The sequence below is a fragment of the Cetorhinus maximus genome, chromosome 5 (genome assembly GCF_964194155.1).
Source record: "Cetorhinus maximus chromosome 5, sCetMax3.hap1.1, whole genome shotgun sequence".
Taxonomy (NCBI): domain Eukaryota; kingdom Metazoa; phylum Chordata; class Chondrichthyes; order Lamniformes; family Cetorhinidae; genus Cetorhinus; species Cetorhinus maximus.
Window position 1 is genome coordinate 19,526,489 of NC_135883.1, and position 21,428 is coordinate 19,547,916.

General features: G+C 44.8%; 2 protein-coding genes across 3 annotated transcripts in view; one reads left to right on the plus strand and one right to left on the minus strand.

The window, feature by feature from the left end:
- The window catches only part of gen1 (GEN1 Holliday junction 5' flap endonuclease), a 29,098-nt gene extending 17,736 nt beyond the window's left edge, over positions 1–11,362 (minus strand). Inside the window, exons 1-4 of the mRNA XM_078541579.1 lie at positions 11,319–11,362; positions 9,612–9,813; positions 8,046–8,238; positions 681–857 (exon numbers count right to left, since the gene is read on the minus strand). Of these exons, the coding sequence (XP_078397705.1) occupies positions 681–857; positions 8,046–8,238; positions 9,612–9,772 (531 nt within the window). The 5' untranslated portion in view covers positions 9,773–9,813; positions 11,319–11,362. The remainder of the gene's footprint in view (positions 1–680; positions 858–8,045; positions 8,239–9,611; positions 9,814–11,318) is intronic.
- Positions 11,363–11,592: 230 nt separating this feature from the next.
- Positions 11,593–21,428, plus strand: part of LOC144680517 (structural maintenance of chromosomes protein 6-like) — an 88,624-nt gene continuing 78,788 nt past the window's right edge. For both annotated transcript variants that reach the window (XM_078541580.1, XM_078541581.1), the window contains exon 1: positions 11,593–11,690. The gene's annotated coding sequence lies outside the window, so the exon portion shown is untranslated. The remainder of the gene's footprint in view (positions 11,691–21,428) is intronic.

The window sequence follows — 21,428 nt, forward strand, 5'->3', positions numbered from 1 at the left end:
TCTAGCCCAATGTGGACCCTATTTTTAAGACACTCCCTTCACTAGATTTCAGCAAAGGGTTTGTAATGAGGTCAGGAACAGAACTGCAATTTTCACATGTACAGCTGAGGGATTCACAGTTCAAGGGGAAAATAGGTCAAGTTTTGGCTGAAAGGCATTTTATTTTAAGTAAAATATTATTTAATTTTCAAAGTAAAGCACATTAACAGCTAGAAATATGCCTTAGACAGCAAACCTTAGCACTATTGTGTGCAAGGGAGGGAGACAAATGTTTCCTACCAGGAGAACAGTAATGTACAGATATGGTGAATGAAGGAAAATGAAAGGTGATGAAAAAAGATTGTACTGTGCACCAAGAGGTTTTCCAAATACAAGCAGAAAACTCATTGCATTATTTTAGTGGTATGTTCGCTTTGTTAGCCATTCATAATTGATCATTTTATAGATCTTTGGCAGTTCCACATCGGTAGTTTAAGTTTTTTTCTTCACATTTGATTTTCAATTTCTCTCCCCATTCAGTTCTGAATTGTTGCCTTTTTATTTTGAGCTAATCAACAAAATATAACAGTGATAAAAAATACATCACAGGAAATGCTTGCAATTACATTTAATGTGCAATAGATTGTAATTTAAGAAATAGGTACTGATGATATTGCCAATGTCATCACACTTTAAGGTACCTTTGTGCTCATGGTGAAGTTTCTGTACACAATTTGAGCTCCATACAAGAAAACATCACCATCATTGGTGATACAGCCATCGACATATCCATTTTCATTTAGGTAGGCACACATAGCTTCGGCCTCACCAGCTGCACAAACCCATGGGATGCCCAAACAATCCAGCAATTCACAGCACTGAAAAGGAAACCACAGTTACAAGGAATTTTTGGTAAGGATTTCAATTTGTCAGACAGAGGAATGGGAGTAAGGGAGATTAAATTAACTTGTATTTATATAGCACCTTTAATGCAACAAAATGCCCCAAGGCACTTCATAGGGGCATTATAAAATTTGACACTGAGCCACATAAGGGACATTAGGGCAGATGACCAAAACATTGGTCAAACATGTAGGTATTAAGGAATGTCTTAAAGAATGAAAATGAGGTAGAGAGGCAAAGAGATTTAAGGAGGAAATATACAGAGCTTAGGGTCCAGGCAGCTGATGGTATGGCTGCCAATAGTGGAGCAATTAAAATCAGAGATGCTAAAAGTCTCAGAATTAGAGGAATGTAGATATCATGCAGTTATGGAGCTGAAGCAGATTACAGAGATAGGGAGGGGTGAGGCCATGGGGGGATTTGAAAACAAGGATAAGAATTTTAAAATTGAGACACTGCTTAACTGGGAGCAGCATAGCAGCCAGCGAGCACAGAGTAATGAGTGAGCCAGATTTTATGCAAATTAGACCTGGGCAGCAGAGATGGTCTCAAGTTTATGGAGGGTAGAATGTGGGAGGCTGTCCAGGTGTATGTTGGAATAGTCAAATCTGGACACAACAAAGGCATGAATGAGGGTTTCAACAGCAGATCAGCTGAAGCAGGAATGGAATCAGGATGAAATATAATGTTATAGGTTATCACTAAAGTTAGAATAGGCAGGTTTGGCCAATCTTAAACAGTTATTTTATTAAAAACGGAAAAAATATTTTGAATGTAAATCATATAGTTTCCAACAGTTTTGCTTAATCTGAAAAATGACCTTAAGCCAGAAAAAAATCATATTAAGTTATTGATACTTGATTACTTCACATTCAGTCAATGAGGTATATTCTCAAATCAAAACCCACTTCGAATTACTCTACAGACAGGAAAAGCTACCAAACAGCAACGAGATGCCGAAAAATAGGCTCCCAAATCGGGAGCGTTCCCTGGCCTCACCGATGTATTATCAGGCGTGATGGGTTTAAAAATCAGGAGATTGCCCGCATTGTTCATATTTGATTTAAGTGGGTATTTCAGGTTGTTAATGACACAATTGACTGCAATAATATGTTGCATCAGCAATAATAAACTTGCAGAGCCCATTTTATGCTATATGGGGTTCCCGTTTTTTTTTAATGAGGAAGCTTGTTAGGGCAGGTTTAAAAGGTCCAGCTGAGCCTGGAGTTTCATCCTACTAGTTTGGAGGTCTGTAACTGCTGGGAGTGCTTCATTCAAGGAGCAGAGTTTCCATTTAAAACTTATATTAATTAGAGCCCTTTTATCAGCCTGCTGAGTGCCTATTTATTTCTTGTCTATCACCCAAGCCATTAAAGTAGCTGAGAAAAATGGGCATTGTGGTCTCGCTGGGAGACACAACCTCCAGTGAGGAAGAGAGTAGAATGAGGAGGAGGGTGAGAGGAAGAAGGGCGGAATAGGAGGTCCAGGATGCTCTGGTGGTGCATGAAGGTGCCAGGGCTGCGCCAGACCCAGAGGGTGATGAAACCATCCTACATCCTCAGTGGAAGTGTAAAAGGTCTATTGCAGCCCCTCGGGTATGCAAGCAGAGACTGAGCTATGTGCAAATGACTCAATGGAAGAGAAGAATAAGGCTATCAAGAGCCACAATCACATCACTCTGTGACATGCTCGCAGGGGAGATCTCCTCCAACTGTGTTGGGGTGAACCCGATGCCTGTAGCTCTGAAGGTCACTGTCGTGCTCAACTTCTTCACGACAGGCTCCTTTCAGGCAGCATATGGAAACTTCAGTGGCATAACGCAATTTGCTGCACACTACTGCGTCTTCACTGATGCTATATTTCAAAGGTCAGGGAATTACCTCTCCTTCACACAGGATGAGCAGAGTCAACTGTATAGAGCTGGAGGGTTTGTGGCGATTGCAGGTTTCCCCAGGGTGCAGGGAGCCGTTGATTGTACTCATGTCGCCATAAAGGCTCCTGCTGGACAGCCCTGCACCTTCATCAACAGGAAGGGCTTCCACTCACTGAATGTCCAGCTGGTCTGTGATCATCATTGCCGGATCATGCAGGTATGCGCCAAGTGCCTGGGCAGCAGCTAAGACTCCTTCATTCTTTGTAACTAACAGGTACCAGATCAATTCAGCAGCCCTGAATGGACAGCTAATGACGCCTGTGAGGGTTCCTGAGGCAAAACCGGAGAGGAGGTACAATGATAGCTACTGAAGCACCAGGGCCATTGTCGAGCAGACCATCAGCCTCTTGAAACTGAGTCAGACGCCTTGACAGATCTGGAGGGACATTGCAGTACAATCCCTCATATGTATCCCTGATGGTCGTGGTGTGCTGTGCCCTCCATAACTTTGCTATTCAAAGAGGGGATGCCCTGGAGGGTGAGGGCACAGAAGATAGGCGCCATTTCTAATAGGATGAGGTGAGGGAACATGGCGACATTCAAGTCCAAGGCCCTGGGCATGATCGCATGGATGGCTACGACACTTGGGATGCCTTAATATGACAGAGATTTCTACAGTCTCAAAAGTCCTGGCATCAAAAGCATGTGGACACTTTGCGTCCAATCCTTTGTCCATGTGCAATGTGCCACTCATGGTACCATCATGTCAACACACTTATCATTTGCATATGTTAACACACAAGGCATCCTGCTCTGCATCGATATTATCCAGCTTTCGTATTGAGAGAAAGGCAAGTCCCACAGGCACAGCATAGTGCAAAAACATCAGCATGAGGGACTATGAAGTGTGGGTTTATTTACAAATGTACAATGATTATTCACGTTCACAGAAATAAGCTACTCAACATGTATCCCTCTTGGTGACTCCTGTGGAGATTTTTTGACATGGTTTACGAGTGTTCCAGTGCAGTGCTCCCCTCTTGCTTTTGCTGCTGCACTGGAGACAGGCTGCTGATCTACCACCTCCCTTGGTCTGGATGACTTTGGTGGGCGTCTTCTGTCTGGCTACGTTTTTGAGCAGCCTGCCACGTTAGAAAACTGATGCTGAGAGGCAGGAGGGTCTCCTGCCACTGCAGCACTGAACAAGGACAATGGCTGATGAACGGAGGAAATGCTGTGTCCATCAGAAGTGACCTGAGAGATGCTTCCAGATGGTGGCAGCTGCAGCTCATCCTCCGCCACTAGGACTGTTTGGTCAACCCTGCCTAACAGTGAGGTCCCAGGTTCTGGGCCCTTGAGCTCAGAGCCAGGGCGATGGTGTGCAGGTCAGAGCATATGCCAACGATTACATCTGCAGTACATTCGAGCTGCCCCTCCAGGACAATCTCCAGTCTGTTCAAGGAGGAAGTTTGGTGCTCCGAAGAGTGGGTAATTACAGTGCACATGGCCTGGCTGGACACATTCCCACAGTACTGGCCAGAGCACGCAACCCCGGTATGCCCACCAAATCTTAACGGACCTCACACTGGACATCCAGCAACTGCAGCCTTACAGACGACTCCAGAGGATCATCAACTGACTCGGAATCAGTATCTGGATCACCGAGGCTTGTTCCACCACACTTTCCAGCAGTTTCATGTACGACTGTGAAGTGCCTTCACCAGACTGAGATTGCAGCCTTTTCGATGTGCAGATGTCTGCCGAGGTGCCAGTATCTGCGCTTGTGCTTGGGACAGAGGATGTGATGCTGCATTCTCCGAGGGTTCTTCCTCCTCCGTGGAGGGGAGTAACAGGATGGCATCCGCAGGAGGGTCTGCAGAACAGGCTTCACCTGTGACAAATAGACATAAGTAAGGGGATTAGGAGTCATCAGACCTTGCCACGTCAGTAGCAAAGTCACTAAGCTCTGCAACATTACTCATGTTCAACATGAGAGATGAGGCTATGCAGACATAATACACGATGGCACCAACATCTGAAGCTTCTGATTATGAAGCTTCCCAGGGTTTGTGTTGGAACTATATTACAGAGTTTCATTGCATCATGCCTAACTTCCATCCATCTCCCACTTGCCCTCACCCCTTTTGTACTGTTTTTTTCCTTTTGCCATTTCTTCAATCTCATCTCTGCCAATGGTCCTGGATGACTCTGTGTCAGTGAGTGTCAACACCTTTTCAAATGGAGTCAAGACCACTAGATTCGCCACATCCCCGTCAGTCTGGCCTCACTCTAGGGTATTGTGGACTCAGTTCTCCTGAGATGTGTAAGATTGCACTCACAAGTACTGTCAGCTTATTTGATGGCATGCAACTGATGCATTATCAGCAAAGTGCCTGGCAGCTTAGATGCTGTGCACATCCCTCATCTGCAGAGTCTGCTAATCCCCCACCCTCTGACAGGGCCAAAGCTTTAAGAGCACATTGACATCGTCACTGACAACAATGTCTTTGTTGCATCATGCTGCCTTGGAGCTCCAGCCAAACTCACTTTCCTCCTGCATTTGCGACGGCACTCCATGGCACAATGGCACAAGACTTCACACGCTGAGGACTTACTCACTCTGGCTGCCCTCATGAGGTCATTGAGCCTCTTCTGGCATTGAGACCAGGTTCTCCTCACCAACCCAACACTGCTGACCTCTGCAGTTACCTCCTCCTAGGCAGCAGGTGTTGTGGTCGGGTTTTCCCCCATCCCACCAGATGGTATCAGCTGCTCACAGCGGTTTGACACTGCATGGAGGACGACTCTGAGGGAGCCATCATTAAATCAGGCAGTTAGTTTGGCCTTTCTCCCCTTGCTCCAATGGCTCAGACATCTCTGGAGGGAAACATGCAACAACTATACAATCCTCTATGCAAAGATGTGGAAAACTTGTACAGGTCCAAAAATAAAGCCTCCTCTGCTCAGTGACAAAGCAGAACTCAGATAAATACACACTCACCTTAAAAGCCTGCAAATTGCTGAAGTCACAGTGAGCTCCCAAACCCTGAACATTGACAGCATTTGCGGGTCCCCTGGCACTGTCCCGTGCTGGGGGCCTGTTAAATTACTTGCTGTGACCTTGTTCTGCGTCATGGCCAACGACCTCGGAGGCCGGTCATCCCATCCTCCAGCACTGAATAAGCAGGATGAAAGCCTCAAAACCACCCTGCGATTTCAAGTGCCCCGATTAGTGCTTAATCGGGTGCATTTCAAAGGCCAGGTCCAGAAGTTGGAAGGCCGCCAACTTCCAGATGCTGAACCTGCCCACATCCCCCCCCCAAGCCACAGCATATTATTCAGCTTGAGCAATCATTACAAACTAATTAATAAGACCCAAGAATACTGAACCAATTATTAGAAAATAAACCAATTAAATTTCTCAAGGTGTCTATTCAATCTAATTTCTGTCATTCTATTACAGGAAATGGATTACAATGCATACTATATGCAATACTTTTAACATTTCGCTGGTGGATTTCAGATAGTTACCCATAGGTAGCTTGGGATCTGAAGTATGGTTTTAATGTTTGTGTAGTAACCTGAGGTGCACTGCAAGACTTAGGTAGGAGCTTTTCAGGAATGTTTTTGAATGAACTTGTCAGAACAAACAAGGCTACTTCAAAAAGTTCTATTTATCAAATTCAGATTTTGCAAAGAGGTTCAAACAAAATCATGACTTTTCTTAATCTAACAATTCAGTGAAAACAAAAGACAGCTTGGGTAGACAAAAATGTTAAAGAACGTTGTCCAAGCGCAGCTTATGTGCTGCTGGTCTATGATGAATTTTCACTACTATTCACAATACCTCAGTGAACATTTAGAAGCACAAGTTCAACTAATCAGTTTTCAGAAGTCAAATTACAGAACTGACTAACTCTGACAATGACAGGAAGGCTGATGCTCATGGATGGCTAGCTCTGAAACATAAAAGTTATTTGAAGGATTTTCCAAATTACTGCAATGACATTAGAAAATTACTGAACTTGGTATGTTAAGTTATTGGTTCAAACATAGCAACTTACCATCTTGGTGTGATGCAGCTGATGCAGAGTTAAGATGTGTGACTGTGTCAGTTAGAAAGAATAAACTAGAGGCAAGTGGACTGCATGTACCTATACTGGAATGCCTTGGAGAATAGGTATATAAAAATTCTTACTGCAAACAAACTAGCCAGAAAGTTGTTTTTTTAAATTCTTTCACAGGGTGTGGGCATCGCTGGCTAGGTCAGCATTTATTGCCCATCCCAAATTGCCAATGAGAAGGTGGTAGTTAGTTGTCTTCTGAAACCATTGCAGTGCTTCCATCACATTCCTGATTTGTGCCTTGTAGATGATGGGCAGGCTTTGAGAAGTCAGGAGGTGAGTTACTCACCACAGAATTCCCAGCCTCTGACCTGCTCTTTGTAGCCAGGGTATTTATATGGGTGGTTCAGTTCAGTTTCTGAAGAGGAGGAAGACCAAGGAAAGAGTAATGATGAAAACATAGCACCGTCACTTGATTTCACTGAGTTACAGGGCAGGGCGGGGCCCACTCGCCGATGTGTAAAATGACGTGGGATGATGTCATGCGGAACCCCCAACATTTAAATTTTCAGGAAGGCGGGGGCGCAGCAAAATCAGCTGTGGGCCTGCCAACCTGTCAATGGCCAATTGAGGCCATTGACAGGATCACTTAAACAATTAAAGGACCTGCCCATTCAACCTTAAGGCTGGCGGGTTGGCCAGGAGCCCTGGTGGCAAATAGAAAAAACATGAAACCTCATCCACCGGCAGGATGAGGTTTCATGCAGGGGTTTAAAAAGTTTAATAAAGTTATTCTGTAAATTATGAACATATCCCATCTCATGTGACATTGTCACATGAGGGGGACATGTTAGGGAATTTTTTTTTTCTATTTTTAATCTTTTTCAAAGCGATCTCCCTGAGATTGCACTTTGCCTCAGGGGGATGTGCGCTCTTTTGTGCACATGCGCGAAAGAGTGCACTCTTGCTTTTAGGGAATCCCCCCCGCCTGCACAGGGAGCGCATAGCGCTTTCCGCTGGACATCATGCTAGGCGGGCATTAATTGGCCGGCCCACGTAAAATGGCAGTGCGGCCCGCTTCTCTGGCGGGGATTGGCTCCCTGCCCGCCAGAGATTGGGTCGGGTCCGCCCGCCCGACAGGCAGAAAATTCTGTCCATTGTAAATATTTGTCCCATAGCTTATCCTTCATTTGCAAAGAAATGTTTACTTCTCAGACAATACCAACCTCTTTAAGAACAGATTTAAAATAGGATCTTTTTGTTCGAACAGTAAAGCTGCTTGGCTTTCTGGGCAAACCACGTCTTGCCTCATTCCGTTTATGTATTGTGTCAGCCTTCAGTTTTGGTGCATTTCCCTCTGCCACAAAGACAAGTCTCACGTCCATCAAAGAGAGACATAAAATGCGAAAAAACAAATTTCTAAAATTAAAGCAAAACATAGATCGACATCAATAGTGCTCAAAAGTAAAAACGGAAAAAGAAACTGCAAATGCTGAATATCAAATAAAACCAGAAAAGTTCTGATTAAGGGTTAAACCTGAAGTGCAAACTTGCCTTTTCCTTTACTGATGACTAATCTATGTATTTCCAATGTTTTCTGTTTTTGACTAAACATCAATAATAATACCAATATGGCATGCGTACCTTAACAGTTTCTGATCTAGAAATAAGCTGCAAATATAAACTATTGTAAAGAATGATATGCTTACTATTATGATATCAAGTCTGAAGTCCCTAGCTGTGTTGGAACTTTTGCTCTGAAATGAGAAACCTCAATAGTATGTTGCTTTGATAAGGAACCCTGTAGTTGGCAGGAGGAAATAATTGGATATCCATTCTCTTTTTTGCATTGGTTTCTTAATTGTTTTACTCTTATGCTATTTTGCATTATTAAGGTGACACCACAGCCTCTGTCTCACCAAAGTTTCAGCCTTACTTACTATCTATAATCTGATTTCTCTTTGGCACCATTAACCCTCATCTAATTCTTTGTTTCTCTTCTCTCCTAATTTAATGTAGACCAATTTCTATGTAATAGCCTGTCCTTGCAAGTAAAGAGAAAAAGCACTTTCTTTTCTTTCCACATCTCCATATTATTGCCTGCTAATGGAGCAAGTTCTGTGCGTGTTAACCCCTGTCTTGAACCAGTCTCTAGGAGAGCGAGAATACTCTGGGGCGACTCTTTATTTTCCTTCCCCTTGTGAAGCATCAGGTCTGTTCAATAATACACTGAGATCAAAATCTATTCATGTAAGAAATCAACAAAATGCTTATTATTACTTTGTAGCACAGGTGGTCCAATGCTCTCAGCAACCATACCTTGAAACATGGTTCTACAATGTATATTGGTGTGCATCATATACCAAATGGGGAGATGGTAACGTAGTGGTAATGTGATCGGGCTAGTAATCCAGAAGCCCAGGCAAATGCCCTGGGGACATGGATTCAAATCACACATCGGCAGCTTGTGGAATTTAAATTCAATTAATTAATCTGGAATATAAAGCTAGTCTCAGTAATAGTGACCATGACAATTATCAATGATTCCTGGAAAAACCCATCTGGTTCACTAATGCCCTTTAGGGAAGGAAATATGCGATCCTTACCTGGTCTGGCCTTTTTGTGACTCCAGATCCACAGCAATGTGGTTGTCTCTTAACTGCCCTCCGAAATGGCTTAGCAATCCACTCAGTTTAAAGGCAATTAGGAATGGGCAACAAATGCTGGCCTTGCCAGCAACACCTACATCCCATGAAAGAATAAAATATATAGTACTTAATATTCTATGTTACCTGAGGTGCGGTTTGATAACAGTTCCCATCATGCCTTTCACAGTTTGAGCCTCACAAACCCATAAGCTCATGTCCACAGCCAAGGTTTTCCCTTTAAGATTTTGTAATGGAACATATTCTTTAACAGGCTCTAAAATCTGCCACAAGTCATTCACTCCCATGATTTCAGCTTTTATCTCAGGATACTGGCTGATAGGTCTTCCTACAAAAAAGGAAAAAATATAAACCTTGCTCTTAAATTGAACTTTAAAGAATATGTAATCAGATAGTCAAAGATACAGGAGATTTTCTTTGAAATGCTTAAGGCATGATCAGTGTAGCTCAGTTTGGTAGCATTCTTGCCTAGGTCAGAAAATCATGGGTTCAAGGTCATCCTAAAGGACAACTCCAAACTCTTGTTTTTCAGCAATATTTACATCCCTATCCCCGACCCACTGACAATTACCTCTACTTCAGTCTCTGGCACTACTCCTTCCTCCTCTCTGGCAAAACATCCTTCCCTCTGGGCAGTTCCTCCTTTCTGTCTAGGTACAGCTCTCTCTCTTTTCCTGGGCACAGTTCTGTCTCCTCACTCGGAGCAGTTCTCTCTCTATGATTCCCTCTCTCTCCCAGGCTACAATCATCCTTCCCTCTCTCTCTCCCCTTGGTTGGTCATCCCTCTCCCTCCCTAGCTACAGTCATCACTCTCTCTCCCCTTAGCTAGTCATCCAACTCCCTCTCCCCCTGGCTACAGTCGTCCCGCTTCCTCTATCTGAAGAAGAGTCAAACAGACTCTCTACAGATGTTGCCAGACCTGCTGAGTTCTTCCAGCATTTTCTATTTTTATTCCTCACACCCTCCTTCTGGCTACAGCTCCTTCTCTCCCTGAGTGTACTCTCCCCCTTCTCTCCCTGGGTACGCTCTCCCCCTTCTCTCCCTGGGTACGCTCTCCCCCTTCTCTCCCTGGGTATGCTCACCCCCTTCTCTCCCTGGGTATGCTCTCCCCCTTCTCTCCCTGGGTACGCTCTGCCCCTCCTCTCCCTGGGTACGCTCTCCCCCCTCCTCTCCCTGGGTACGCTCTCCCCCTCCTCTCCCTGGGTACGCTCTCCCCCTTCTCTCCCTGGGTACGCTCTCCCCCTTCTCTCCCTGGGTACGCTCTCCCCCTTCTCTCCCTGGGTACGCTCTCCCCCTTCTCTCCCTGGGTACGCTCTCCCGCTCTCTCCCTGGGTACGCTTTCCCCCTTCTCTCCCTGGGTACGCTCTCCCCCTTCTCTCCCTGGGTACGCTCTCCCCCTTCTCTCCCTGGGTACGCTCTCCCCCTTCTCTCCCTGAGTATACTCTCCCCCTCTCCCTGGGTACGCTCTCCCCCTTCTCTCCCTGGGTATACTCTCCCCCTCTCCCTGAGTATACTCTCCCCCTTCTCTCCCTGAGTATACTCTCCCCCTCCTCTCCCTGAGTATACTCTCCCCCTCTCCCTGAGTATGCTCTGCCCCTTCTCTCCCTGGGTAGTTTCCTCTCTCTCTTTACTCCTTATATCTTCTTCGCCATTTCTGTTCATTCAAATTTCGCGCTCTCGGCTTCTAAGGTATTTATTTACATTTTCCATGTGATCCGAGCGCTGGTCCCGAGAGTAAGTCACAATGAGTTGGCGGACAGAAAATAACGTGGTTATTTAATTGGTACAGGTCGCAATAAGAAACATCGCAGCATTTAAATGAAAAGCACAAACCTGAAGTGAGTCGGAAAAAAAATCCAACTGTCAAAAATACGCATGCGCATAGCCTAACAGCCGGGAACGGCTTCCAAACATGCGCATTGTATTGGCTATCTGGGACATGCGCAGTACATACCTTCTCGTCCCCCCGCCTCGTCGAGATGGACTGAGTATGCGTAATGTGCAAGAGACAAAGAAACGCCGGAGTTAGATCTACGTAGACATACTGTCAGTCACTGAGGGAGTAGGCCTCAGTGCGCATGCCCGTAAGCTCTAGCCGGAAGTGAAGCGACAGTCAGCCGTTTGAGGATGCGCGTGCGCACTGCCGTAGCGAAGTTTGAACTGAGTTTGGGCGGATTGGGGTTGAGGAGGATCGCAGCAGGAGTGGTGGTGAGTAATGTTTTGGCTGTCCCCGCTCCGGCCAAATGGGCGGGCGTTTGTTGTACCGTTGCTGAGGATTTTGTTCTCTCCTGGCACTGGCACCGCCCCCCCCCCCCAGCTGGTGTTGAAACGCAGCCCTGGTGGTAGGCGCTAGGTGTTCGCCCCGAATTGTCCTGATCCCCGGGCCCCAGCAAATAACCTGGGAGAAAGCGGGCTCCGGGGCTGGTAACTGGAGGCGGGAAGGAGAATTGCATCGTACTCACAGCACAGAACCATCCTCATTTGGCTCAGTTAGGTCGATGTTGCTGTTTATGCTCCACAGGTGCTTCCTTATCTAACCCCATCCCCATGACCCTCTAGCCCCTTCTCCCCCATGTGCTTATCCAGATTCACCTTAATCCCTGCCTGGGATACGAGTTCCATATTCTCATCACTCCAGGTAGAATCGTTTCTCCTGAATTCTCTGTTGGTGACTATCTTACATTCAAGGTGGTCTATCTTGTATGACAAAAACAGAATTACCTGGAAAAACTCAGCAGGTCTGGCAGCATCGGCGGAGAAGAAAAGAGTTGACGTTTCGAGTCCTCACGACCCTTCAACAGAACTGAGTATAGTTAGGAGAGGGGTGAAATATAAGCTGGTTTAAGGTGGGTGGTGGGGGGGAGAGAAGTTGGGGGGGGTGGGGGATGTGGTTTTAGAGACAAGCAAGCAGTGATAGGAGCAGATAATCAAAAGATGTCACAGACGAAAGGATCAAAGAGGTGTTGAAGGTGGTGATATTATCTAAGAAAATGTGCTAATTAAGAATGGATGGCAGGACACTCAAGGTACAGCTCTAGTGGGGGTGGGGTGGAAAGACTGACAAGGTATTAGTTGTAGATTTAAAAATAATGGAAATAGGTGGGAAGAACCCCCCCCCCCCCCACCTTAAACCAGCTTATATTTCACCTCTCTCCTAACTATACTCAGTTCTGCTGAAGGGTTGTGAGGACCCGAAACGTCAACTCTTTTCTTCTCCGCCGATGCTGCCAGACCTGCTGAGTTTTTCCAGGTAATTCTGTTTTTGTTTTGGATTTCCAGCATCCACAGTAGTTTTTTGTTTCTATCTTGTATGACCTCTGGTTTTGAACTCTCCTGCAAGTGTAACATTTACCTGATCTAATCTTTTTGTAATTAATCTCTATTTGGTCATTCTTTCTTTCTAGAGATAGATACAATCTTGATTCAGGTGTCACCCCTGTAAATCTTTTTTTTTTAAACTACCACCAGTCCCTGTGTATCCTTTCTGGAACATGTTTACTAGAACTGTGCAGTGTTCCAACTGTGTGGGCTAAATTGTGCCTTGGCCTGATTTGACCAGAGGCGGAGTGGACGCAAAATCTTGGCCCCCCTGGATTGTAGTTTCCATGGTACAAACAGATGAAATCTTAAAGTGTAATACTGAACACATCCTCATAACCCATTAAATACAAACAGGATTTTATTTCATTCACCAACAGTGACTGTACTTGTATTGGTTTCAGCTGTTTATCAGCATGCCTCCTTTTGAAGTTGTTGACTTGTAGCTGGACTATTGGTGCATTGAGCTCTCCACTACCTCATCCTTGTGGCTGGTGAGCTTCATGTGTGAGCTTGTGTAGAGTGTGTCTGCAAGCTGTTTAACCAGATGCAGATGGTGCCTCAGCTGAGGTTAACTCTGTTCCCATTCAAGCTCTGTATGTGCACGACTCACTGTACAGTTCAAAGGTGGGAATGGGAGTTGATCCATTACTTTACATGGGGCACTGAGACCCAATTAGGAACATGGGAATAAGAGTTGGCTATTTAATCCATCAAGCCTATTTTGCCATTCAGTGAAATCATGCCTGATTATGTTACCCCGCTCCATAAGACTTTTCGGCAACAAAATCTATCAATCTTAGAATTAAAATTTACAATTGATCTTGCATCAACTGCCATTTGTGGAAGAGTGTTCCAAACTTCTACTGCCTTTTGTGTTTAGGAGTGTTTCTTAATTTCACCCCTGAAAGATCTGACTTTTTTTAGACTAGAGTCTCTTGTCTTAGACTCCCCAGCCAGCAGAAATATTTTCCCTCTAGTTACCCTATGTGTTTCCCCTCATAGTACTTCTGTCAATCCTAGCTAAATGAGTGAATTCATGAAACTTGGAAACCTCGGTCTAGCCTTTACTGTTTCTAGTGTGCGCACCTATAAATATTGAAAAACATGTAGCCCAAAATCTCTACTTGAAGTGTAAACAAAAAAAAGCACTGGAAATACATTAAGAGATCACTCAGTATTTGTAATATAAAAAGATAGGGCATGTAGACCTCCGCTGTTCCTTTTTAAATAGTGTTGAATAAATCAACAGCCTTAGTACTGTCACTCTTGTGTATGTTGCAGGCATCAGACAGGTTTCCAAACCAGGATTTGTCATTTATCTGAGTTGTCCTATGAGCTTGAGTATTGCCAATCCTGTTTCTTAGTGTATGAGTACCCGATTAAACACTCTCTGCAGGTTATCATTTAATTTGCAGCGGATTAAAAGTTAAAAACAATGATAGAAATCTCAAACTGGCGAAAGAAAATCTTGAAAATAAACAGGAGGTCAGTTAGCATTTGAACCGAGTAGAGATGGGTGCATGTTTGCAGAATATTGCGAAAGTTATTTCACAGTAGTAACCAGAACACAGAAATGAAAACCAGGGAGAGGAGAAGAGAATGCCAGGTAGAGATTGAGTACAAAAACAAAAATACCTGGAAAAACCCAGCAGGTCTGACAGCATCTGCGGAGAGGAATACAGTTAACGTTTCGAGTCCGAATGACTCTTCATCAGAACTAAGGAAAAATAGAAAAGAGGTGAAATGTAAGCTGGTTTAACAGGGGTGGGACAGGTAGAGCTGGATAGAGGGCCAGTGATTGGTGGAGATTGCCAAAAGATGTCATAGATAAAAGGACAAAGAGGTGTTGACGGTGGTGAAATTAGCTAAGAAATGTGCTAATGGGGACATTAAGGGTGGAAAGCAGGACAAGGGACAGATAGCCCTAGTGGGGGTGGGGTAGGGGGGGAATCGAAATTGGCTAAAAGGTAGAGATAAAACAATGGATGTAAATACATTTAAAAATAATGGAAATAGGTGGGAAAAGAAAAATATATATAAATTATTGGAAAAAGGAGGATTGGAAAGGGGGTGGGGAAGGAGGAGAGAGTTCATGATCTAAAGTTGTTGGACTCAATATTCAGTCCGGAAGGCTGTTAAATGCCTAGTTGTAAGATGAGGTGCTGTTCCTCCAGTTTGCATTGAGCTTCACTGGAACATTGCAGCAGGCCAAGGATGGACATGTGGGCATGAGAGTAGGGTGGTGTGTTGAAATGGCAAGTGACAGGGAGGTCTGGGTCATGTTTGCGGACAGACCGAAGGTGTTCCGCAAAGCGGTCACCCAGGCTGCGTTTGGTCTCTCCAGTGTAGAGGAAACTACATTGGGAGCAGCGAATGTAGTCGACTAAATTGAGGGAAGTGCAAGTGAAATGCTGCTTCACTTGAAAGGAGTGTTTGGGCCCTTGGACGGTGACGAGCATGGAAGTAAAGCGCCAGGTGTTGCACCTTCTGCGGTTGCATGGAAAGGTGTCATGGGAGGGGGTTGAGGTGTAGGGGCTGATGGAGGAGTGGACCAAGGTGTCCCGGAGGGAACGATCCCTGCGAAATGCTGCCAGGGATGGTGAAGGGAAGGTGTGTTTGGTGGTGGCATCATGCTTTGTCCTTTTGTCTATGACATCTTTGGCAATCTCTTCTTTGCCTCCACCTATCACTGGCCCTCTATCCAGCTTTACCTGTCCCACCCCCTTAAACCAGCCTATATTTCACCTCTTTTCTATTTTTCCTTAGTTCTGATGAAGAGTCATTCAGACTTGAAACGTTAACTGTATTCCTCTGCAGATGCTGTCAGACCTGCTGAGTTTTTCCAGGTATTTTTGTTTTTGTTCTAGATTTCCAGCATCCGCAGTATTTTGCTTTTATCGTAGAGATTGAGTACAGTTGTTCTACTTTCACAGAATTGTCTGATTATGTATAAATGACAGACTGAGAAGCCATAAAGATGGCTAAATTGGGAATATCATGGGCACAGTGCACATGTTTGATTTGAAGGGTTGTAATATATTGTCCTTGGTAAATTATGGACCAATTGTATTTTAACTATTGCTGTGAGCTAAGGAGGGTGATAAAATCATTCACAGAGATAAAAACAAAAAACTGCGGATGCTGGAAATCCAAAACAAAAACAGAAATACCAGGAAAAACTCAGCAGGTCTGGCAGCATCGGCGAAGAAGAGCAAAGTTGATGCTTCGAGTCCTCATGACCCTTCAACAGAACCGTTCTGTTGAAGGGTCATGAGGACTCGAAACGTCAACTTTGCTCTTCTCCGCCGATGCTGCCAGACCTGCTGAGTTTTTCCAGGTATTTCTGTTTTTGTTTTGTGATAAAATCATTCAGCTGTTGTGCCGACTTCCTGACGATCATTTTGGGCAGCAGTGTTTCAAGACAGCGCAACTCCACTTCTCTTTTTGATTATAAGCAATTGGTTGATGTGGCTGTTTTAGGATTTATTTATTATTATGTAGAGATAATTGCCTGTAATTTATTGGAAAGTTTTGGCATAACTGTGGTATTGAAGTGACATTGCACTGTTCGTTCTGAGAAGATTCTTGCGTAACTGAAACATTACTACAGACGCGGTCTCAAATCTGGCTGTCCAAACACTGGAGTTGCGTGAAAACTGGACATTATTAGAATGTCCCATGCATCAATTTTAATTGAGTAAAATTTAAAAAAACTTACTTGAACAATTGAGCTAGGCGCTGCATTGGTACATTGTGGCGCTTGGCTAGTTATCTGTTTTGCTGGTCTGTTCCCGTGCTCCAAGTGACCCTTGACCCCACCAGACCTGGCTTGGCCTGAACCGCCCAGCCTGATATCTGGCATGGCCTTGGTCACGAGGTTGCTGTTTTTGAGACACTGTACCTGTGGATGCAAATTTCCTTGATGGTTTGCCTCGCTTCCATGATAAATGTGCCAAGACAAAAGCCTTTTTCAGCACTGCAGCACCTTCTTGTATCAACTTTTATCTTTGGCTTTGTCAGTGAGATTCAGACAAGAGGTGTTGATCTACTGCCATCGTAGACTTGAGGCCGATCACTGCCTAAAGATTCAAGCTCTATGGGGTCAGTGTGCTCGCTCTAACTTGCACCTTTCCAACAGGAATCACTTTTGATATTTTACCCCTCTCTTGCTATAGATACAATTGTATGTTCTATCTCTGGAAAAGCAGCATGAGTGAGGGGGAAGGAATCTGGAGGAGCAGCTACTCAAATTCTGTCCCTCCTGTGCTTGCTACTCCCCCGCTTAAATTCTGTCTTGTTTTCCTGCTCCCAATGAGACGCATAGGCTCAGTGCCTGCGCCTTCAATTGTTCAGCCCCGCTTGGACCATCAAGGAGCCATAATGTAATTACATGGGGGTGACCTTCCTGGAATTTTTCTCCTCTCTTTTTTTTTGTGGGCTACTTATGATGTTTCGGGGCTAAATTTGCCTGCAGCCCTCATGCATTTTGAACTTTGCAGCCAACATAGGTCATTGAACACAAGGGCAATGGAGGAATGGGTCTTAGTGCGAGTTTGGATATGGCCAGCAGAGTTTGGGCAAGCTTAGGTTTATGGAAGGTGGGAAGCTGGCCAGGAGAATGTTTGCATGATTGCTTTTAGTTGGTTTTATTCAAAATACAGGGAATGTATGTGTTTGACAAATTATTATGCATGAATGATCTGTCTGGTCATCATAGCAAAAGATATTGCTGCTTAGTTACTGATTATAACTTAGTGGTAGCACAGCAGGAAGCACCTACAACCTGTTATTGGTTGAATATGTGCAAACAGCTATGTTTCCTGGCAATGATGTTGCACCAGCTTCGGGAAAAACTAATTTGCAATTAGTTTTCCACCTATGCTTGTGTTTTGTATCAGAGATTTAGGCATGGGTTTGAACTTGGCTTGTTGGAAGGAAGCCATGTAATTCCCAATAGGGAAGGGAGCCCATACATTTGTGTCTGAAATAAAAACACAAAATGCTGGAAATGCTCAGGTCTGAAGAGGTCCTTCTTGAAGATGAGTCATACGGACTCAAAATGTTAACTCTGTTTCTCTCTCCACAGACGCTGCCAGACCTGAGTTTTCTCAGCATTTTCTGTTTTTGTTCCAGATTTCCAGCATCCGCAGTATTTTGCTCTTATATTTGTACCTGTGGGATCAGTTCATGTTGTAACATGAATTATGTTGGTTGGGAGATAAATAAGTCAGGATTTTAGTTATTCTGAACCACTAGTTGCGATTCCTTTAGCCGGACCTGTGCTCTGTTTCACTTTGCCTGCTTTCCCACTGTCTTTTGATGTGCCTCTTTTAAAAATTAAAAATCGTGCCCACCTACCTTCTCCTGACAGCAAGCAGACCTCTGCGATCAAACATACTTACAGATCAGTACTTTCCTTGCAATCTTGGAAAGAGTGAGAGAAAACCCTGGACACAAACACAAATTTTTAAGATTGCGAAGTGTGTGTTCTCTCTCCACTCGTATTGTCATTGGTGGGGGCAGGGAGGGGTGCAAGAAACAGCACTTTAATTGCTGGCTGATGTTAATTTCATCTGTAAGCTACAAGACCCCGGCAACAAACCTGAGAGAGAAAGAGAGAGAGAGCCGTCAGCAGCTCAGAATGAAATGAAGAATAACAAGAGCAGCAACAAACAGCCCAGACTAAGGGAGGAAGGCAATGCATAAAGATACAGAAGCAGCGCCACAGTAAGCCACCCGGTTGCGAGACTGCAAAGGTTCCCCAGAGGATCCAACACTGGATAAGTTGGATTGGACACAAAGTGCAAAGTGCTGCGACACAGCAAAGTCTCAAGCTGTCACTCATCTTCCTGGCATGAATCCAGTGGGTCCAGGGCTGTTGCAGTGCTGCAAGTGGTGAGTCTGAGAAACGCGGGGCTGGCTGAAAAAAAATTCGGGAGCACTGGCGTTTCCAAAGTTCAGAGTTCTAGATTGGAGAGGTTACAATGTTTGTATGGGGGCAACCGTTCTTTCAATATTTCAAATTTTATGCCCCTGTCTTTGATTTTTCCCAGGCTTTGAGATTTTGAGGTTGAATTTGCACCCCCCCAATTCTGGTTGGTTGAAATTTCTGATGATTGTTGAATGTCAGACCAGTAGTCAAACCATTTGGAGACAGTGGGGTGGGGAGGGGGTTCAAGAGAGGTGGGATTGGTGTCATTGATGTATATGTGAAAGCTGATGCTTGTTTTCAGATGAAACCCCCAGTGAGGGGGGGCGGGCGGGGCGGGGGGCGGGGGGGCCGGGGGGGTCCCAGCATTACAGATATCAGCCAATTTGATTCACTTCATAATATCAAGAAATGGCTGAAAGCACTGGATACTGCAAAAGCTATGGGCCCTGACAATCTTCTGGCAATAGTACTGAAGACTTGTGCTCCAGAACTTGCAGTGCCCCTAGATGAGCTGTTCCAGTACAGCTAAAACACTGGCATCTACTCGGCAATATGGAAAATTGCCCAGACATGTCCTGTACACAAAAGCAGGATAAATCTAACCCGGCCAATTACTGCCCCATCCGTCTACTCTCCATCATCAGTGAAGTGATGGAAAGGGTCATCAACTCTGCTATCAAGCAGCACTTGCTTAGCAATAACCTGCTCGCTGATACTAAGTTTGGGTTCCACCAAGGCCACTCAGCTCCTGTCCTTATTAAACCTTGGTTCAAACATGCACAAAAGTGCTGAACTCCAGAGGTGAGGTGGGAGTGACTGCCCTTGACATCAAGGCAGCATTTGACCAAGTGTGGCCTCAGGGGGAAAACTCTCCACTATTTGGAGTCAAACCTAGCACAAAGGAAGGTAGTTGGGGTTTTTGGGGGTTAATCATCTCAGTTCCAGGGCATCACTACAGGAGTTCCTCAGGGTAGTGTCCTAGGCCCAACCCCCTTCAGCTGCTGCTTCACCTTCTTTCCATTATAAGGTCAGAAGTGGGGATGTTGGCTGATGATTGGTCAGCACCATTTGCAACTTGTCAGATACTGAAGCAGTCCATGTCCAAATGCAGTAAGATCTAGGACAATATCTAGGCTTCAGCTGTCAAGTGGCAAGTAATATTCATGCCACACAAATGCCATCTCCATCAGGAGGGAATCTAACCATAGCCCTTTGCCATTCAATTACCATCGTTGAATCTCCTGCTAACAACATCCTGGAGGTTACCATTGACCAGAAGCTGAACTGGACCAGCCATTTAAATGCTGTGGCTACAAGAGCAGGTCACAGGCAGGAACGATGTGGTGAGTAACTCACCACCTGACTCTCAAAGCCTGCCCACAAGGCACAAGTCAGAAGTGTGATGGAATACTCCCCACTTGCCTGGATTAGTGAAGCTCCAACAACACTCAAGAAGCTTGACACCACCCAGGACAAAGCAGGCCGCTTGATTGGTTCCCCATCCCCAAACATTCACTCTCTCCACCATCACCTTACAGTGTCATCTGTGTGTACCATCTACAAGATGCGCTGCAGGAACTCACCAAGGCCACTTCCAGCATCTTCCAAACCCATGACCACTACCATCTAGAAGGACAAGGGCAGCAGATGGATGGGAACACCACTTCCTGGAAATTTCCCTCTAAGCCACTCGCCATCCCTACTTGGAAATATGTCACTGTACCTTCACTATTGCTGTGTCAAAATCCTGGAACTCCCTCCTTAACAGTACTTTGGGTGTACCTACACCACATGTACTGCAGTGGTTCAAGAAGGCAGCTTATATTCCATGAATTAATTAAAAAGAAATTATTCTAAAAACACGACAGAGTGCACGTAACAAAGGGTCCCATTTTCACTACTTCGGGGTCACACAAGTGTATCATTAGATATTCAGAAGATCTGACAGAATCTGTGGAGAGGAAGACAGAGTTAACGTTTTGAGTCCGTATGACTCCTCTTCAGAACTAAAGAGAAGTAGAAATGTGGTGAAATATATAGGGGAGTGGGACAGATGAAGCTGGATAGAAGGTCAGTGATAGGTGGAGGCAAAGGAGAGATTGCAAAAGAAGTCATAAACAAAAGGTCAATGTTGATGGTGGTGATACTGGCTAAAGGAGGTGCTAATAGTGACATTAAGAGTAGAAAGCAGGATGAGCAAGTGACAGATGGCCCTAGTGGGTGTGGGGGGAGGGGACGGTGTGGGAGAAAAGATCAAAATAGGCTAAAAGGTGGAGATAAAACAATGAATGGAAATAAATTTTAAAAATAATAATAGGAACAGGTGGGAAAAAATATATATAAATGAAAATAAATATTTGAAAAAAGGGGATCAAAAAGGGGCGGGGATGGAGGAGAAAGTTCATGATCTGAAGTTGTTGAACTCAACAGTCCGGAAGGCTGTAAAGTGCCTAATCGGAAGATGAGGTGCTGTTCCCCCAGTTTGCGTTGAGCTTTACTGAAACATTGAAGCAGGCCAAGGACGGACATATGGGCATGAGAGCAGGGTGGTGTGTTGAAATTTCACCACATTTCTACTTCCCTTTAGTTCTGAAGAAGAATCATACGGACGCGAAACGTTAACTCTGTCTTTCTCTCCACGGATGCTGTCAGACCTGCTGAGTTTTTCCAGCAGTTTTTGTTTCAGATTT